Source organism: Schistocerca cancellata, chromosome 3, assembly GCF_023864275.1.
Source record: "Schistocerca cancellata isolate TAMUIC-IGC-003103 chromosome 3, iqSchCanc2.1, whole genome shotgun sequence".
NCBI lineage: Eukaryota > Metazoa > Arthropoda > Insecta > Orthoptera > Acrididae > Schistocerca > Schistocerca cancellata.
This window is the reverse complement of record NC_064628.1, coordinates 162,309,013-162,329,096: the sequence shown is the minus strand read 5'-3', so window position 1 is coordinate 162,329,096 and position 20,084 is coordinate 162,309,013. Positions and strand designations below refer to the sequence as shown.

The following is a 20,084-nucleotide window of genomic DNA, read 5'->3' as shown; positions in this document are numbered from 1 at the left end:
CTCCCCCATTTGGATCCCCAGGTGGGGAGTACTTCAGGGGGTGTCATCAAAAGGAAGGGCTATTTTAATTTCAGAATTGGGACATGGAATGTAAGAACACTTCAAAGAGCAAAGTGAAGTGAGGTGGGCAGACAGTGGTGAAGTAGTGTCAGGAAATTACACAATTTTTTATTCTAGTGGAATAAGTTTTGCATATGATGCAGCAATAGTGATGAGAAATCATACAGTGCAAAGTGTGACCAAAGTGGTGAGCCATAGTGGTTGTTTAATGTTTGTGAAAATAAGTGCAGAACCAACAGACATTCTGATAGTTCAACTGCACATGCCAACATCAGATCTTGAGGATTAAGTGGAGGAAATGTGTGATGAAATAAAAGATATCATACACTCTGAAGGCAGAGGAAGAATAAACACCATAATCATGGGCGACTGGAATAGTGTCACTGGAAAAGGTAGGGAAGCAAACATTGTGGGACAATATGGATTAGGAAGAAGAAATGACTGAGGTGAGATGGCAATGGAATTCTGTCAGTGAAGCAAGTTGATGGTGATGAACACTTGGTTCAACAAAAGGAAGAGTAAACTGTACACATGAAAGAGCCCAGAAGAAATTAACAGATATCGGTTAGACTACATCCTCATCAAACAGAGGTTTAGGGGTGGTGTGAAAGATGCCAAGTCTATGCAAGCTGCCAATGAAGACTAGGATTACAACTTTTGGTTGCAGAAATCTGTACAAGATTAAAGAAGATCTGACAGTCTGAAAGAAGAAAACAGAGATGGGACCTGGAAAAGCTAAGAGAGAACTATGAGGCAGAAAGAGAACTTTGCAGCAACAATTTAACAAAGTGAGAGGTGAAAATGTAAGTGCAAAAGAGCTGTGGCAAAAAGATAAACTGGTTACATGGAATATCTTAAAGATTGGAGTTGGGAGGCAAGCAAAGAGAGTGAGGAAACCCTGGATCACCAATAAAATGCGGGAGAAGCTGGAGGAAAGGACAAAGTGTAAAAATGTTAAAGAAGAAGAATACAAAAGACTTAAAAATGAAATCAGGAGAGAAACAGACAAAGCAAAGGAAAGTACATAGAAGAAATGTGCAAAGAAATGCAAAGAACTATAAAGAAGAGGAAGGTACCAGAAAATGGAGGAGCTGGGAGGGACCGAGACCAGAGGAATAATGAACTTTGGAATTGGAGACTCTAGAGTACAAATGGTTATTGAGCAAGCAGACATGCTAAAAACATGTGAAGAATACGTAAAGGAACTCTGCAATAAGTAATGTGTTCCATAAGACATTGAAATAGAGACAGAGGAGGCTACTGATGAAGACAAAAAAGAGCTCATCATACTGATAATGGAAGTGAAGAAGGTGATTAAGGACATAAGAGGAGGAAAGGTGCAGGAGAATACAACATATGAGTGGATTTGCAGAAAGAAATTGGAAACGAAGGTTTGAAGGCATTGACATAACTCAACAACACAATCTACAAAACTGGAGAATGGCCTGAGGACTTTTTGGATGTCACAACGATTGCTCTTGAGAAGTAATAAAAAGTCAAAAAACATAGTGATTACAGAACAATTAGTGTGATCTCACACATGGTGAAGATCATCAAAAGAATACTCAACAGATGGCTGGAACCCAAAATTGAAGAAGTAATGGGAGAGGACCAGTTTTGATTTAGCAAAGGAAAAAGAACCAGAAACGTCATCGGCAAGGTGAGGATTTTGTCGGATGAGGGTTTGGCTGTTAACAAAAAAGTTTGTACTTTTTTTACAGACTGGCAGAAGTGTTTCAACACAGTCAACTGCACAAAATTGATGAACATCCTCATGGAGATAGGAATTAACTGGACAATCAAAGACTAATCCTCAACTTGTACCTGGGACAAAGGCTAAAGATGTGACTAAACATGGAGACACAAACAGCATGGAAATAGGAAGAGGGGTCAGACAAGGATGTTGTCTATAGCTGAGTTGCTTCAAACTGTATGAAGAAGGGCTGGCAACAGAAGTTTTGAAAAGATGTGGAAACTTCAGAATAGGATAATGACTCATCAACACCATTAAGTATGCAGATGACATAGCAGTGCTCCCCAAAAATCAAAGATAACTGCAATACAAGATGAGCCGATTAGTGGAAACTGCAAGGAAATCAAAAGTGATACGATATATCAAAATGGGAGAAACTGTAAATAAGTGAAAAGCAGAGAATGTAATGCTGTTCAAGTAGTCGGGAAACTTGCTGACAAAAGATGCCCACTGTAAAAACGAAATTCGGGCATGAACTGCCACTTCCAAAGTCTCATTCTCAGTTTTCTTACCACATCAATTTGGGATAAAATCTCAAGCTTTCAATGATAGCCTCCATCGTCATCGTCAGGAGCAACTGACTGCCTTCACTGCTGCTGTGGTGGCCCTATATAGCCCGTGGCGGCTTCTGATTAGTCGGCTTGTGATTGGTCACAGATGGTGCCAATGTCTCTGCGCTGGTGGCACCATCGCTTCTGTGGGAGTGTAAACCCTGCAGGGAATGTCTCTGGTGCTTCTCTGCATTGAGTGCTCATTTCCATACACCGCTCAGATATTATCCACTATCACAGTGTAGGTTCTTCCCACTCATTCATATTTCAACAGCCTCCTTAATAACAGAATCCCAGTATGTGGAGGCATGGGACAGTGCTCCGCAATTGCCGATTTCTCCAGTTCACTATTTTTAATATGCTGTTGGTGTTGTGCACAGCCACATGGCACAGAAGCTCTCAAACAATTCATGGAACACATGAACAGCATACATCAGAACATCCGGTTCACTGTTGAGTTGGAGAAGGAAGGAAGGTTTCCATTCTTAGACATTTTAGTACAACAACAGGCAGACAGTTGTCTCAGCCACTTTGTGTACTGTAAGCAGATGCATACTGATTTTTACCTTAATGCACAGAGCTTCCATAATCCTGTTCAGAAGAGACCCATTTTGAATAAGTTGGCATATAGAGCAAAAACTGTTTCTGATGAGGACCACTTCAAGTACGAAATTAACCATCTGAAGTACGTGTTCCAAAAGAATGGCTATGGTGCACACAATATAAAGGCAGCAACCTCCAAGAACAGGAAACATGAAAAAGCTGCACACTCACAGGATGAAACACTGATTGTGGTTCTTCCTTTTTGTGTGCTACATCCAGCAAAACAAGAAGAGTCCTGGGTAGACGGGGTATAAGACTGATTTTTTGTCCTTCTAAGAAAATTAAGGAGATGATGTGCCCTGTTAAGGACAGTCTGGGCCTCAGGGTCCCTGGAATTTACAGTATCCTGTGTGAGTGTGGACGCAATTACATAAGTCAGACCATTTCCAACTTCTGTGCACAACAACAACAGCATATTAAAATTAGAGAACTGGAGAAACCAGCAATTGCAGAGCACAGCCTCATGAACAAACATAAAATACTGTTCAATGAAATTAAAAATTTGTCCCATGCCTCCACATACTGGGATTCTGCTATTAAGCAGGCTGTTGAAATAAGAATGAGCAAGAAGAACTTTAACCACGATAGTGGATTCTATTTGAGTGGTGTATGGAAACAAGCGCTCGATGCAGAGAAGCAGCAGAGACATCCTTTGCAGGGTTTACACTCCCACGGAAGCGGTGGTGCCACCAGCACAGAAATTGACACCATCTGCAACAGCAGTACATAATCACTGACAATCACAAGCCAACCAATCAGAAGCCGTTCACAGGCTATATAAGGCCACCACAGCAGCAGTGAAGCCAGTGAAGTCGATGATGATGGAGGTTTTTGTCAAAAGCTTGAGATTTTATCCCAAATTGACGCAACAAGAAAACCAAGAATGTTTTACATATCAGTGCCGCCATGAAAGACTTTGTTTTCAAGAAGAGGACTCTGTTGACCAGCAAGCTGAGCTTGGAATTAAGGAAGAAACTGGTGAAGTGCTACATCTGGTGCATTGCAGTGTGTGAAGCAGTGATGCAGACCATGAGGAAAATGGAGGAATAAACCTGGAAAGTTTCAAAATGTACTTCTGGAGGAGATAGAAAAGATCAAGTGACAGATGAGGTGACAAACAACAATGTACTGAGAACAATACAGGACAAGAAAACTATTCTGAATACTATTCTTCAGAGAAAGGCCAACTGGATCAGACACGTACTTAGCATGAGGGGCTCATATACAACATCACTGAAAGGGAGATCAAAGGAATTGAAGGAGGGAAGAAGAAGAATTCAACATTTGGATGACATGGAAGATGGAAAGAGATACAGAAGACTGAAGGAAGATGCTGAAGACAGGGAACATTGACATCAGAATTCTTCATCTGATGAACCAGACCTGCTTAGAGACAAAATACTACATAATAATAATAGTAATAATAATAATAGCAATACACAGGATGATGCTGTAATGGTGACACAGATATTCTGTGTACAATAGTGAGGATGATAACATGCTACTGTGGACACGTATTTCAGTAGGACACTTGACAGAGCGTGCTGGGGTGGCCAACAGCAGTGCACACTATGACTGGTAGCCTCTACTCATGCAGTGGAATTCCCAACAATCAGTCTTTACTTCCCATCCCATCTGGTAAGTCTCCCATGACCTGGGTTTCTTGGTGGATTTACGAAACTCAACCTCTTTTCCTAAACCTCTCCTGTTCCTTTCCCTTCACCACTGTTCCTTCCCCTTCAAACCTTCTGCCTTTTCCTAAACCTCTCATGTTCCTTTCCATTCACCTCTCTTCCTTCCCCTTCAAATGTTCTGCCAGAAGAAGGAGCCACTGGCTTCAGAAGCTTGCATAAGTAAAACCTTTCTTTATGTGTGTGTTCTCCTGCTGCCACACAGTGAGTAGATTTTTTATCTGTCCAATTCCATTATCTATGATAATTATGGAAGTTAAATAAATGAATTAAAATTTGTACTATGGCCAGGACCAGAACCCAGGTCTCCTTGCTTACTAGGCAGGAATGCTGACCACTACAGCACCACAGCACTAATGTCAAAAATTGCTGCATGGACTACTCAAGTCCAATGCCCTCCCCAACACAAACTTCAATTCATATCTTCAGCTTACTTTCCCCCTAAATCATCACTACTGCCAGGGCTCTCCAGCACTGGAAGATCTATAAGATCACCTGAGGTACAGGATTTCTCCATTGTGTCCAATGCCAGAGAGCTGCAGCAATAGTGATGATTTAGGGGGAAAATAAGCTGAAGATATGAACTGAAGTTTGTGTTGGGGAGGGAATTGGACTTGAGTAGTCCATGCAGCAATGTTGATCATAGTGCTGTGGTGTAATAGTCAACAATCCTGCCTAGTAAGCAAGGACACATGGGTTCGAGTCCTGACAGTGGCATAAATTTTAATTCATTTCTTCATCTTCCATCATTATCCTAGATAAAGATTAGACTTAAATGTCTTGAGGAAAATTTAATTATAAGATAAATTCTATTCTATTGTCAAAAACTAGTTATTTTCATTGTCAAATATTACTTCAGTTTTACTTCATGACTTTCCATTAATCACTATAAACTAAGACTTTCTGACAGGAACTCATGAATACAGTTGCACAACTGAGACAATACTCCATATGTGTTCAATTTGTTAGAAGATGTTTGTCAGGAAAGGTGACAAAAGCATTCTGGAAATCTAAAAATATGGAATCAATTTGACATCACCTGTCAATAGCACCCATTACTTCATGAGAATAAAGAGCTCATTGTGTCTCACAAGAATAATATTTTCTGAATCTGTGCTGACTGTCAATAAATCATTTCTTTTATGGTGATTCATAATGTTCAAACACAGTCTGTTATAAAACCCTACTGCAAATTGACATTAGTGATATGGGTCTGTAATTTAGCAGATAAATCCTATTTTCTTTCTTGTGTATTGTTGTGGCTTGTGCAACTTTCCAGTCTTCAGGTTCAGAAATTTCGATGAGTGACCAGTTGTACACAATTGCTAAGCATGTAGCTATTGTATCTGCATAATGTGAAGAAAGCTGGCTGGTATACAATCTGAATCAGAGGCTGATCTTTTTTAAATGATGTAAGCTGCTTCACTACAATAAGCATATGCACATCTAAGTTACTCATGTTAGCAGATGTTCTTGATTTGAATTCTGGAATATTTACTTCATCTTCTTTGGTGAAGTGTTTAGCAACTCTGCTTTAGTGCCACTGTCATCAGCGACATCACCATTTTGCCAATCTTGGGGATTTTATATTCTTTCAAATGTGTCATGCTTTTTTCGTTGCTCCAGCAACAGTGTTTTGACCAATTTTGTGTACCATCACTTATTAATTTATGTGGTTTATATCTCTCAGTTGCTGTTGATACTATTTCTTTGAATTCAAAACACATCTGGTCTACACTTATATTGTCAGATTGGAAGGAGTGGAGACTGTCTCTTAGAAATCCGTCAAGCAAAATTCATCTGCATTTTTAAACAGATGTACTTTGCATTTATTTTTGGTGGTTTTGAGTGTTATGGTATTCATTTTTCCTACAACAGCCTTGTGGTCACTAATCTATGTATCCTTCATGATGCTCCCTATTTGCTCAGGATTACTTGTTGCTAGGAGGTCAAGTCGTTTCAGCAATCATTATTTTATTCTTTGAGTGGGCACCTGAACTAACTGTACAAAATAATTTTTTTTGAGAAAGCATTCAGTACAGTTTTGGACATTTTATGGCTACTGCTGGGTTTAAACATTTATTTTTGCCACCGTACCAGAGGACAACAGTCAGTTATTGCAGCTCATTATGTTTGAGCTGAAAATAAGTTTTATGATTCTACCACAGACAGATGTTAGTAATACTGTACAGCTGTCTTGTGGATCACTTCTGCTACCATTAATATTTACGTGGGTGTTACATGTACTTTTTTCCAACTACTGGGTGCATCTTCAACTTTTGTAGTCCTGTCTTCCTCAGTTGCATGTAATATTACAGTATATTGATAATTTTTACTTATGGACCGTCTGACAGCAACTGAATAAAACACAATTTTAGTGCCATACGCGTTTCGTCTTTATTTTCTGCAAGGCATCATCAGTGGCAGATTGCGTGGACAATTTCTTACATATTATGCTCCTGTTGCATTTTTGGTGTTGTTCTTCTTCTTATGAAGGCCAATTTGTGTTTTTTTCCACATTCCACAGCGTTGCATTAATGCAATGCATTGCATTAAAACAAGCGTTCAGTGCATAGTGCTGTGGAATGTGGAAAAAACCACAAATTGCCGTTCATAAGAAGAAGAACAACACCAAAAATGCAACAGGAGCATAATATGTATGAAATTGTCCACGCAACCTGCTACTGATGATGCCTTGCAGAAAATAAAGGCAAAAAGCGTATGGCACTAAAATCGTGTTTTATTCAGTTGCTGTCAGACGTTCTATAAGTAAAAATTGTCAAAATACCATAATAATACTGGGACCAATTTTTCTTTGGGGGTGGTATATTACAGTTGAAATAGGAGCTAACTTAGCTGTAGCTTTTGTATAGAATCTAATAAGGTATCCATCAAGCCATTGGGCCTTGTTCATTTTTAATGATTTCAGCTGTTTCTCAACAACACTGGCATTAATATGTATACCATCCATCTTTGCAGTGCTGTGAGAATTAAACTAAGACAGTACACCTGGATTCCCCCTAGTTAAATGAACATTTGAAAAAGGAGTTCAGCATTTAGATTTTGCTTTGCAACCCTCAATTTCAGTTCCTGTGTCAACTGCGACTGTCTGGATACTAACTTAAGTGCAGTAGACATCTTTACACCTGACAAGACTTTCTTTAGGTTTTGTGAGAGGTCTTCTGATAAGATTCTAGGATGGTAAAACCAAAAATGGAAAATCCAGGATGGAATAGTGACAATATTGCGAAAAGGATAGACTGGTACTCACCATATAGTGGAAATGTTGACTTGCAGACAGGTGTAACAAAAAGACCGCTAAACAAATAAGCTCTCAGCCAAAAACCTTCTCCTGAATAAGACAAAACACACACACACACACACACACACACACACACACACACACACACACACACACACACACACACATGTGAATGTGTGTGTGTGTGTGTGTGTGTGTGTGTGTGTTTGTGTGTATGTGTGTGTGTGCATGCGTGTGTGTTGTCTAATTCAGAAGAAGGCTTTCTGGGCAAAAGCTTACTTTTTTAGCAGTCTTTTTATTGTGCTTGTCTATGACTCAACATTTACCATTTACATTATATGTTGAGTAACAGTCTATTCTTTTCACAATATTGTTATTATTCCATTCTGGTATGGTAGTTACTGAAGGCTTCATGCTTTACCCTTTTGAGAGCCAAATGCCTTTCATTTAATATCTCTCTATGTATAGCTCATTCTTTTTTTCGCTGTTATTGTGCAATAATTGCTGTTCCTTTAATAGTTTGTGAATAGGAAATTTGCTACTCACCATATAGCAGACATGCTGAGTCGTAGACAGGCACAACAAAAAGACTGTCACAAATAAAGCTTTTGGCCATTGAGGCCTACATCAACAATAGACAACAGACACGTGCGCACACGCACCCCCCCCCCCCCCCCCCCCCCCCCACACACACACACGTGTGCCAACGCAATTCTCACAGATGAACAGATGACTGCAGTCTCAGGCAACTGAAACCACACTGTGAGCAGCTGCATCAGTGCCTGATGGGAGTGGCATCTGGGTGGGGGTAAGGAGGAGACTGAGGTGGGGAGAAGGAGAGATAGCATGGTAGGGGAGGTGGACTGTGAAGTGTTGCAGGTTAGATGGAGGGGAGCGAAGAGGTGGGGTGGGGGAGGAGGGGAAGTAGTGGAACAGGAGAAAAGTAATAAGACTGGGTGTGATGATGGAATGGCAGCTGTGTAGTGCTGGAATGGGGACAGGGAAGGGGCTGGATGGGTGAGGACAGTGACTAATGAAGGTTGAGGCCACGAGGGTTACATGAACGTAGAATGTATTGCAGGGAAAGTTCCTATCTATTGTCGATGAATGCCATAATGGCCAAAAGCTTTATTTGTGACAGTCTTTTTGTTGTGCCTATCTGTGACACAGCATCTTCACTATATGACGAGCAGCAACTTTCCAATTTTGTTTAATGAGACTGTATACATTGGAGGGATGCTCCCACCATAGACTGTTTTACTAGGTATGTAACTATCCAATGCTTGGACACTGGACAACTGTTTTTCTAAACTTCAGTTATGGTTCCTTCACATGCCTTTGGCCAGGGTTAAATGTTTTGAGTTCTACAGTAATGATGGAAGCTGAAGAAATGAATTAAAGTTTGTGCCACAGGTGGGACTTGAACACACGTTTTCTTGCTTACTAGGCGGATATGCTAACCATTACACAACCACAGTACTATGGTCAACATTGCTGCACGAACTACCCAAGTCGAATGCCCTCCACAGAACAAACTTCAGTTCATATCTTTGCTTATTTCCCCCATACATTGTCACTATTTCCAGGGTTCTCAGGCATTGGACTAGCACCTGAGTGTTGGACTTGATGGAGGAGTCCTGTACTCATATTTTATCTTATAGATCTTATAATGAAATTTTTTCTCAAGACATTTCAGTCTCATCTTTATCAATGATATGCAGGGGTGCTATTCCATTGCTGGAGAGCCCTCACAATAGTGACAATGTAGGGGAAAAATAAGCTGAGGATGTGAACTGAAGTGTGTGTTGGGGAAGGCATTCGACTTGGATCATTCCTGCACCAATGTTGACTATAGTGCTGTGGTGCTGTAATAGCTAGCATTTCTGCTTAGTAAGCCAGAAGACCTAGGTTCAAGTCCTTCCTGTGGCACAAATTTTAAGTCATTTCTTCAGCTTGCATCATTATCATGGATAAAGATGAGATTTAAATGTCTCTGGGAAAAATTCTAGAGTTATGACATCACTGTCTCTTTATTTAGTTCACTGAACAAATAAATCTTCCTACTTGTTTCAGTTACTCATTGTAATTTAATAATCTTTTTTATGATACAACTGCCTCATGGTCACTGATACCAGTTTCAATGTGGACACCCTCGAAGAAGTAAGGTCCTTGTTTTCACTAGATCTAATATATCTCCTCTATGAATGGGCCTCTAAACTATCTGTTCTACATAGTTTTCAGAGAAAACAAACAATATTGTTTTGTAGGATGTTTCTTTTTCTGTGCCCACCACTTACAAAACCATAATTATCCTAACCAATTGTTAGATAATTAAAATCTCCTCCACTGATAATAAGATGGTTGGGGAACATATATACTAGCAAGTTAAGGCTTTCTTTTAAGGCTCTGGTAACATTTGGATGGTCTGGTGGTTGATAAAATGATCTAGAGATGCAGTATGCCCAAACAATCTCACGTGCATATCCACTTCTGTTTTTGTGACTCTGAGTTTCTTGTCTACTGTGTGCATAAAATGTTTCCATTCGTCATTAGCCTATCCTTTCAATACACATTTAGATTTTTCCTCAAAATAAGTGATTGTAAAAGCAACAAAGGACGTTGTTCACATACTAAAATGTTAGCTAGTGTGAGACCTGAAAAAGACTAAATCAGCCTTTAAAATATAGAGTCTGTTAAGAATGATCTCCTCCTAAGCAAACCTACTAATTGTACAAACTGCATTATAGATGTTTTTCCCTCCCATCCCCACATGCATATATATATAACAGAATGTGCGATGTTACAGATAAAGGTAATGAGCGAAAATTCTTACCAATAACTTAGTTGTGTTGTCATTTTTTCTCTGAAAATACACAGAATGTCTGGCACCATTCAAAAAATTTCGATCAGCAACATTGGCTATGAGAGATGAACCTTCTTGATCTTCCCTAAATGTTAGGTGTCCATTACTTGACAATGAAACAAGCAAGTTGTAATTTCGCCTGAAATACACATCAAATTTTAAATATAAATATTTGGTAACAGTGTGTCTTATGATATTTTACAGATTGGTTTAATCCCACAGCAACTTACTTATGCTCTGTCTGTAGTAGCAACAGTACAGTATTTGTTTTATGAGGGAAACTGCTAGAAAATGCTAGCTGAACTTTGACCTGTTCCACTGGACCATCTAGGATATATTTTCTTTTTATGGCTGATTCACCCTCAAACTCAGATCCTTTTTCTGCAAAATAGTAGAAAAATAGATAACCAGCAACTACATGCACAACAAACTTGGATTCTTTTAAAACCACTATATTCTATAACAAACTACAAAAAAGGTAGAACATAATATAATACAGAAAAAATCATATGGTAAAAGTTTGTTCTAAAAATAATTTTCAGAAATAGATTTTGAGCCATGCAAAAGCCATGCCTATATTGTACATATTGTTGACTATGATTCTGTGGGATGTTTTCCCATGAAAAGATAAACTGAAATGGAATCAGTGGAGAAAGATAAAATTTTACTTTCTGCTTGGTGTCTAAACTTATATGAGATTTTTTTGTGAAAAAAAGAAATCAATAGAGCAGCATGTGGATGATTTTTTCTGGACAACATTTATAAATACAGAGTACGCATTATAAAATGTGCAGCACTTACCATCAGAACAAGATTCTCCATAGTATGAGGTATATTCACAATTACATGTGCTCTCTCCTTTACTGAAGTCCTCTATACAAATGCCTTGGTTTTTACAGGGAACTTCATCACATTTCATTTTGCATCCAATTTTTATTCCTGAAGGACACAGTAAACATACAATAAGAATGACTAATCAGTTACGTGCACAGTCCATTAACTTCAAGAAATAAGTTTTGATTTGTTGCTACATTATTACATTTTCTGTTAATCTGAAAAATTATTATAACAAATACTGTACAATCAAATGGTATTTTCATTGTTCATTACCACCTAAAGATATATAAGCATGCAGAGAAATTTACAGCGTCATGTTCACTATCTTAGTACAAGTCCACACTGAATACTTCCTGGCAACCAACATTCAAAGAATATAACATCCACAAAAACTTTAAGCATTAGTAAGAATATAATAGAGGGAAACATTCCACATGGGAAAAATATATCTAAAAATAAAGATGCTGTCACTTACCAAATGAAAGCATTGGTATGTTGATAGGAGACAATAAAAAACACACAAACAAACACACAAATTTCAAGCTTTCGCAACCCAAGGTTGCTTCGTCAGGAAAGAGGGAAGGAGAGGGAAAGACGAAAGGATGTGGGTTTTAAGGGAGAGGGTAAGGAGTCACTCCAATCCCAGGAGGGGAAAGACTTACCTTAAGGGAAAAAAGGGGCAGGTATACACTCGCACGCACACACACACACACACACACACACACACACACACACACACACACACACACATCCAACCGCACATATACAGACACAAGCAGACATTGTAAAGGCAAAGAGTTTAGGCAGAGGTGTCAGTCGAAGCGGAAGTACAGAGGCAAAGATGTTGTTGAGTGACAAGTGATGTACGAGGGGCGGCAACTTGAAATTAGCGAAGGTTTAGGCCAGGTGGGTAACGGGAAGAGAGGATATATTGAAGGGCAAGTTCCCATCTCCGGAGTTCTGATAGTTTGGTGTCAGTGGGAAGTATCCAGATAATCCACATGGTGTAACACTGTGCCAAGATGTGCTGGCCGTGCACCAAGGCATATTTAGCCACAGGGTGATCCTCATTACCAACAAACACTGTCTGCCTGTGTCCGTTCATGTGAATGGACAGTTTGATGCTGGTCATTCCCACATAGAAAGCGTCACAGTGTAGGCATGTCAGTTGGCAAATCACATGGGTGCTTTCACACGTGGCTCTGCCTTTGATCGTGTACACCTTCCAGGTTAGAGGACTGGAGTAGGTGGTGGTGGGAGGGTGCATGGGACAGGTTTTACACTGGGGGCGGTTGCAAGGGTAGGAGCCAGAGGGTAGGGAAGGTGGTTTGGGGATTTCATAGGGATGATCCAAGAGGTTACGAAGGTTAGGTGGATGGCGGAAAGACGCTCTTGGTGGAGTGGGGAGGATTTCATGAAGGATGGATCTCATTTCAGGGCAGGATTTAAAGAAGTTGTATCCCTGCTGGAGAGCCACATTCAGAGTCTAATCCAGTCCCGGAAAGTATGCTGTCACAAATGGGGCACTTTTGGGGTTCTTCTTTGGGAGGTTCTGGGTTTGAGGGGATGAGGAAGTGGCTCTAGCTATTTGCTTCTGTACCAGGTCGGGAGGGTAGTTGTAGGATGCAAAAGCTGTTTTCAGGTTGTTGGTGTAATGGTTCAGGGATTCAGGACTGGAGCAGATACATTTGCCACAAAGACCTAAGCTGTAGGGAAGCGACTGTTTGATATGGAATGGGTGGCAGCTGTCAAAAGGGAGATACTGTTGCTTGTTGGTGGGTTTGATGTGCACGGATGTGTGAAGCTGGCTATTGGACAGATGGAGGTCAACATCAAGGAAAGTGGCATGGGATTTAGAGTAGGACCAGGTGAATCTGATGGAACCAAAGGAGTTGAGGTTGGAGAGGAAATTCTGGAGTTCTTCTTCACTGTGAGTCCAGTTCATGAAGATGTCATCAATAAATCTGTACCAAAATTTGGGTTTGCAGGCCTGGGTAATCAAGAAAGCTTCCTCTAAGCGACCCATGAAAAGGTTGACATACGAGGGGGCCATCCTGGTACCCATGGCTGTTCCCTTCAATTGTTGGTATGTCTGGCCTTCAAAAGTGAAGAAGTTGTGGGTTAGGATGAAGCTGGCTAAGGTAATGAGGAAAGAGGTTTTAGGTAGGGTAGCAGGTGATCGGCATGAAAGGAAGTGCTCCATCGCAGTGAGGCCCTGGACGTGCGGGATATTTGTGTATAAGGAAGTGGCATCAATGTACGCCAACCTATTTATGGGTTGCTTAGAGGAAGCCTTCTTGGTTACCCAAGCCTGCCAATCCAAAATTTGGTACAGATTTATTGATGACATCTTCATGATCTGGACTCACAGTGAAGAAGAACTCCAGAATTTCCTCTCCAACCTCAACTCCTTTGGTTCCATCAGATTCACCTGGTCCTACTCTAAATCCCATGCCACTTTCCTTGATGTTGACCTCCATCTGTCCAATGGCCAGCTTCACACGTCCGTCCACATCAAACCCACCAACAAGCAACAGTATCTCCATTTTGACAGCTGCTATCCATTCCATATCAAACGATCGCTTCCCTACAGCTTAGGTCTTCGTGGCAATCGAATCTCCTCCAGTCCTGAATCCCTGAAACATTACACCAACAACCTGAAAACAGCTTTCGCATCCCACAACTACCCTCCCGACCTGGTACAGAAGCAAATAGCTAGAGCCACTTCCTCATCCCCTCAAACCCAGAACCTCCCAAAGAAGAACCCCAAAAGTGCCCCACTTGTGGCAGGATACTTTCTGGGACTGGATCAGACTCTGAATGTGGCTCTCCAGCAGGGATACAACTTCCTTAAATCCTGCCCTGAAATGAGATCCATCCTTCATGAAATCCTCCCCACTCCACCAAGAGTGTCTTTCCACCATCCACCTAACCTTTGTAACCTCTTGGTTCATCCCTATGAAATCCCCAAACCTCCTTCCCTACCCTCTGGCTCCTACCCTTGTAACTGCCCCCGGTGTAAGACCTGTCCCATGCACCATCCCACCACCACCTACTCCAGTCCTGTAACCTGGAAGTTGTACACGATCAAAGGCAGAGCCACGTGTGAAAGCACCCACGTGATTTACCAACTGACATGCCTACACTGTGAAGCATTCTATGTGGGAATGACCAGCAACAAACTCTCCATTCACATGAACGGACACAGGCAGACAGTGTTTGTTGGTAATGAGCATCACCCTGTGGCTAAACATGCCTTGGTGCACGGCCAGCACAGCTTGGCACAGTGTTACACCATCCAGGTTATCTGGATACTTCCCACTGACACCAACCTATCAGAACTCCGGAGATGGGAACTTGCCCTTCAATATATCCTCTCTTCCCGTTACCCACCTGGCCTAAACCTCCGCTAATTTCAAGTTGCCGCCCCTCGTACATCACTTGTCACTCAACAACATCTTTGCCTCTGTACTTCCGCTTCGACTGACACCTCTGCCTAAACTCTTTGCCTTTACAATGTCTGCTTGTGTCTGTATATGTGCGGTTGGATGTGTGTGTGTGTGTGTGTGTGTGTGTGTGTGTGTGTGTGTGTGTATGTGTGCGAGTGTATACCTGTCCCTTTTTCCCCTTAAGGTAAGTCTTTCCCCTCCCGGGATTGGAATGACTCCTTACCCTCTCCCTTAAAACCCACATCCTTTCGTCTTTCCCTCTCCTTCCCTCTTTCCTGACGAAGCAACCTTGGGTTGCGAAAGCTTGGAATTTGTGTGTTTGTTTGTGTGTTTTTTATTGTCTCCTATCAACATACCAACGCTTTCGTTTGTTAAGTAACAGCATCTTTATTTTTAGATATATTAAGCATTAGTAAACAACACAAAACCCCATAAGCATACAGAAACAAACGGTTCAATTACAGTCAAAGCAAAACACATTAAGGCATCATCAAACAATGGAAACTTGAGGTTGGAATATCAGCAAACTTGGACCGAGCTGCGGGGGGTGGCAGTTAGGTCTACACGAGGTGTGCTTGTCTGTATGAATGAATGTGTGTGTGTGTGTGTGTGTGTGTGTGTGTGTGTGTTGCCTTTTCTGAAGAAGGCTTGAGCCAGAAGCTAAATGTGTTAACAGTCCCTTCATTATGCTTGTCTGTAACTCAACATATCAGCTTTATGGTGAGTAGCAATCTATTCTTTCCTTTACTGTTAACATAAGGATTCAAAATTGATGAGAGAAACAAGAGAGAAGTATTTCCATTAAGTTACAGTCTTCCTGAGAACTAGCAGGAACACATATTGAACTTTGGATCTGAATTTAGTGGAGAATAGCAGGAAAATAATAATAATAATAATAATAATCATATGCAATGACGTTTGTTTTGAAAATTTCTGATTTCAGCTTTAAATCTAATCTAAATTGTTTAGTTCACTAATCTCATTTATCATGAATAACATTTTCCAGAGTACAGCATTTTCTGATCCCTCAGTAAAGCTTCAGTATTAAACCTTCAGTATTACCATAAACATGATATTAAATATAAGGACACCCCAGCTTTAATTCAGGACACTGTTTGGTAGCTATCCCTTTCTGCAAATTAGCTCATGAAAAAGAGACATTCTTACACATTCCATTCCTGGCTGCGAGTATTTGTACTGAAAACATTGCAATGGCAGTCATTTATATCTCAAGCCACATTCTGCAATGAAAGGTAAAAAGAACACATCTTAAAAAAATTTTTGGGACTATGACACATGGAAGATACACTTTTGGGTAATCAGTCACAAAGGTAACTACATTTTTACGCAGACTGCACAGTTTAAGAGTGATCAACAGCAAGTTTATCAGTGGTATCCAGAATATTCTAGTGACTGACATGTTGTAAGTATGAACTTTAAAGTTGATTCCAAGCATCTTGTGAAATATCTTATATGGTGTTACACTGCTAGCTACACTTTGAGTTCAACCCTCAACAGGCTCTTTGACACACTTTTCTTTGCTGACAGTGTTCAATGAAATGAACATTGACCATCAGATGAGATGCCTGCTGTGGTGTTAGTAAAGTAAGTATTAAACACAAAGCCTTAATGAAACTAGAACCTCTAGCTTAATTTACTAGGATTTCAGACACCATTATGTGATGATCTGTGCTTAATTATGCTACTGGGGAAAAGAAACTAGAGCTCTTCTTATATCTCATTCCATGTTTGAAAACAGCAACTTGCTTGGCTGCTTCAAATGTGTGTGTCAACACTGCATGTAGATCTTCTTAGCTATCCTAAATAAAACCAATGTAATGTTGATCTCACTTTTAATATTTCACATTCCCTGTTCCATTTCTGTATGAACCTTCTCTTTAACTATTTCTCATTCATCATTTTAATTTTTGATTTCTTTGTTTCTTGTTTCCTTACACTTTTATTACACTTTACTTTTATGAAATATTTAGATACTGTGTAAGAGCAGGGAAGTAGTAGAAATGGAGATGACGTGAAGTGAAGCTAGAGCTACATGTGCAAGTTAAATTCGCAAGTATTATAGGAACCAGAATGAAAAAATGCTCTTTTCACAGCATTTATTTTGAGTTCTAATGAAATATCAGTGTAACATATTTGGTTCCTAAGTTGTCATTTGCCTGTCTCCTGTTTATATTTACATTCAATCTAGTACTGAAAGTCTGACATATTATTCTTTCCTTTGATACAGAGTTTTTGAATTGAATGTTGCTGCTTTCCATATGTTTTCTTTTCCTATCTCAAGAATTCACAGTGTTGGAACTAGATGTCAAATGATTAAAGTTCACTGCTGCTTTTTCCTGGAAAAATTATCAAGTGAGAAATGCTCACAATTTTGTACTTTTACTTCTATCTCACATGTTTACACAGTTGAGTCTATTGAATCACAGTGATAACTGGTTGTCACTCTGGGGATTGGTGGTTAAAATACCTTTGGTGGAATAAATTTTTGTTGGTATATATTGGTAAGCAATGGAAGGGGAAGTGAACTATATGAAAGCTGATTACAGATTTTATGGCAGTGTTCTGCATTCAATTACAAACGTAGTCACAGTTAATTATGTAGGCTACTGTGATCACTTAGAATGTTTTGACCAGGCATCTTATAGGGTACTGGTTGACTTTGATCTGATGAACAACTGCTACTCGAAATGTCAAGAATTCTGCAGTAAATGGTGCCAAACATCTACTTTTCTCACAGTCAAGGACAAAATGGTTTGTGAGTTGTGAGATGGTTTTAAAAACATCCAAAATGTGTCTGATAATACTGTTATATAGTAAATCTGAGGGCCAGAACATCAAATGGAACTTATCATGATTATCGAATCAGTGTTCCATGGTGTGGCATTATGCCATGGATAATGGTACTAGTGGAAAGAGAAAATCAGACAAGAAGGAAAACAATAAGTCAGCAATAACACTGAGACAGCAGAGAACTTTGGTGCTGTGCTCTGTAACAATCACTGGTAGATTATCTGAGTGTCTCCATAGCATAACACTGCCACCTCTATCCTAAGTATGTTTCAGTCCAGTCATCAAGATGACAGGTGTTACAAAGCCAGTGCACTGTGACAAAGCTGCTGATAGAATATATTAGGAAATATGATGATTCTGACCAGGAATCTATTTCCATAATTTCATTAGCTAATCACAGAGTACTTTTGTCCATCTCAGTTGTAACTGTGAATGTCACTGGATTAACAAAGGGAGACATTCAGGCTGCCTGATGTCAATGAGTGGCTGATGATTTCATTATCCAGTTTTTTGTTTCACTGTTACATGTTTTCACTATGTTATAGAGTCTTTAGTTCATTTTTGACACTTTGACACCATTTACACATATACATATGGTATTTTCACTATAACACAGGGGGAAGACACAAAGCAATTTACAGCAACAGCACGCATCTAAAATTCAGTAAGGCATGTACAAGACATCATCTCATTACCAAATGTTGTACAAAGTTAAAGAAACATCCCTATACCTGAAGACAGTAAGTGGCTATATTTTTGAAATGCACATAACACATAATACTGATGGAAGAGGGGGCAAAATATTCAGAATATTAGTGCAATGAATTCAAATAAGAGTGTAATAACACAATCGTAAAAGAAAAAATATGAAATTATAAGCTTATCCATTTGTGACTTGTCTGTGACAATTATTGATTATAGTAATTAAAATTTACATCTATCTCAATATTCTTTGTTACAGGATATCAGGTTTGGAAGACACATCTTCTAAATAAATGGCCAATAAAAAAGCTGTGCAGAGAGAGCTCTTATTTTTTTGAAATTTGAACTATTTCGACACTTTCTGTCTCTGTTAGTGAACGATCTTATTACTAACTAGAAGTGAATCTTTTTTTCATGAAATAATAGTTCATTCATAATGCCCATGATAACTAATAGTTGTGAAAAAATGATCACACAGTTGCTATAATCTTGGATAAAACGTTCTTGGTTTTATTGCTACAATAGTATGAATGAGAACTCAAGCTTTTTACAGCTTCCTCTTGCATCAGTGTCAAACATTGACTGTCATAACAGATTCTTTGGAGGTCACCTGTATTGAAGTTAAGGAGCTTGAAGATGCAAAAAGAGATTGTGCAATGACTGTGATGGAGGAATGCTAGTAGTGCCATTGACACAACTGGGAAGTAAATACTTCAGCACATTTCTCTCTAGCCCTCGGCATCAAGGGTCACGCTAGTCTAGGGGTAGCATCTCTGACTAGATCAAAACAATCTGGATTGTGGGTTCTATCTGAGTGGTTGAAGAATTCTGGAATAAAGAGACACCCTCACCCTGTCAATGGCCTTGTCAAAGTGGATGGACGTGAGACAAAGGTTGATAGCAGACTCATGTCATTGGGGTGGGAAACTGTCCCTAAAAGGCAGAAGAATCAGCAGTGATCAACAGTATGTAGATTCAGAATGTGATGGATACTACTGCATTAAAGACATTTCATTTGCATCCACAGGATATGTGGACTGTAATTAAAAATAAAGCGACATGAGAATCCCTCCAGAATCTAAACTAGTTTCCCATTTGGATCTTTGGGAAGAGAATGACAATGGTCAGTGAACTGATGTGGAAAGAAGAATAATGTTAAGACAAAATTTCTGAGAACGCACATTTGGTCATAGCATTATATGGAAGTGAGTCATAAACTGTGGGATAAATGTAAAAAATGAAAAATCAAAAGCATTTGAGCTGTGATTCTATAAAAAAGATGTTTATGTTAGGTGAACTTATAAGACAAGAAATGAGGAGGTTCTCCACAGAATCAGTGAGGAGAAGAACATGTAGAAATCATTGATAAGGAGAAGAGGTAGGATGCCAAAGAGATGTGGCTTGACACAAAGGAATGATTTCCATGATGCTTGGGGGAACTGTGGAGGATGAAAACAGGAGGAGGTGACAGGGATTGGAACATACCCAATAAATAATTGGGG

General features: G+C 39.7%; 1 protein-coding gene across 5 annotated transcripts in view; it reads right to left on the bottom strand.

Moving 5' to 3' along the window:
- The window catches only part of LOC126174781 (axotactin), a 567,513-nt gene that overhangs the window by 130,106 nt on the left and 417,323 nt on the right, over window positions 1-20,084 (bottom strand). For all 5 annotated transcript variants that reach the window (XR_007535484.1, XR_007535485.1, XM_049921127.1 and 2 more), the window contains exons 25-27: window positions 11,585-11,722; window positions 11,014-11,164; window positions 10,754-10,922 (exon numbers count right to left, since the gene is read on the bottom strand). Coding sequence is in view for 3 of the 5 variants with exons in the window: in XM_049921127.1 (XP_049777084.1) it covers window positions 10,754-10,922; window positions 11,014-11,164; window positions 11,585-11,722 (458 nt within the window). In the remaining 2 variants the exon portion in view is untranslated. The remainder of the gene's footprint in view (window positions 1-10,753; window positions 10,923-11,013; window positions 11,165-11,584; window positions 11,723-20,084) is intronic.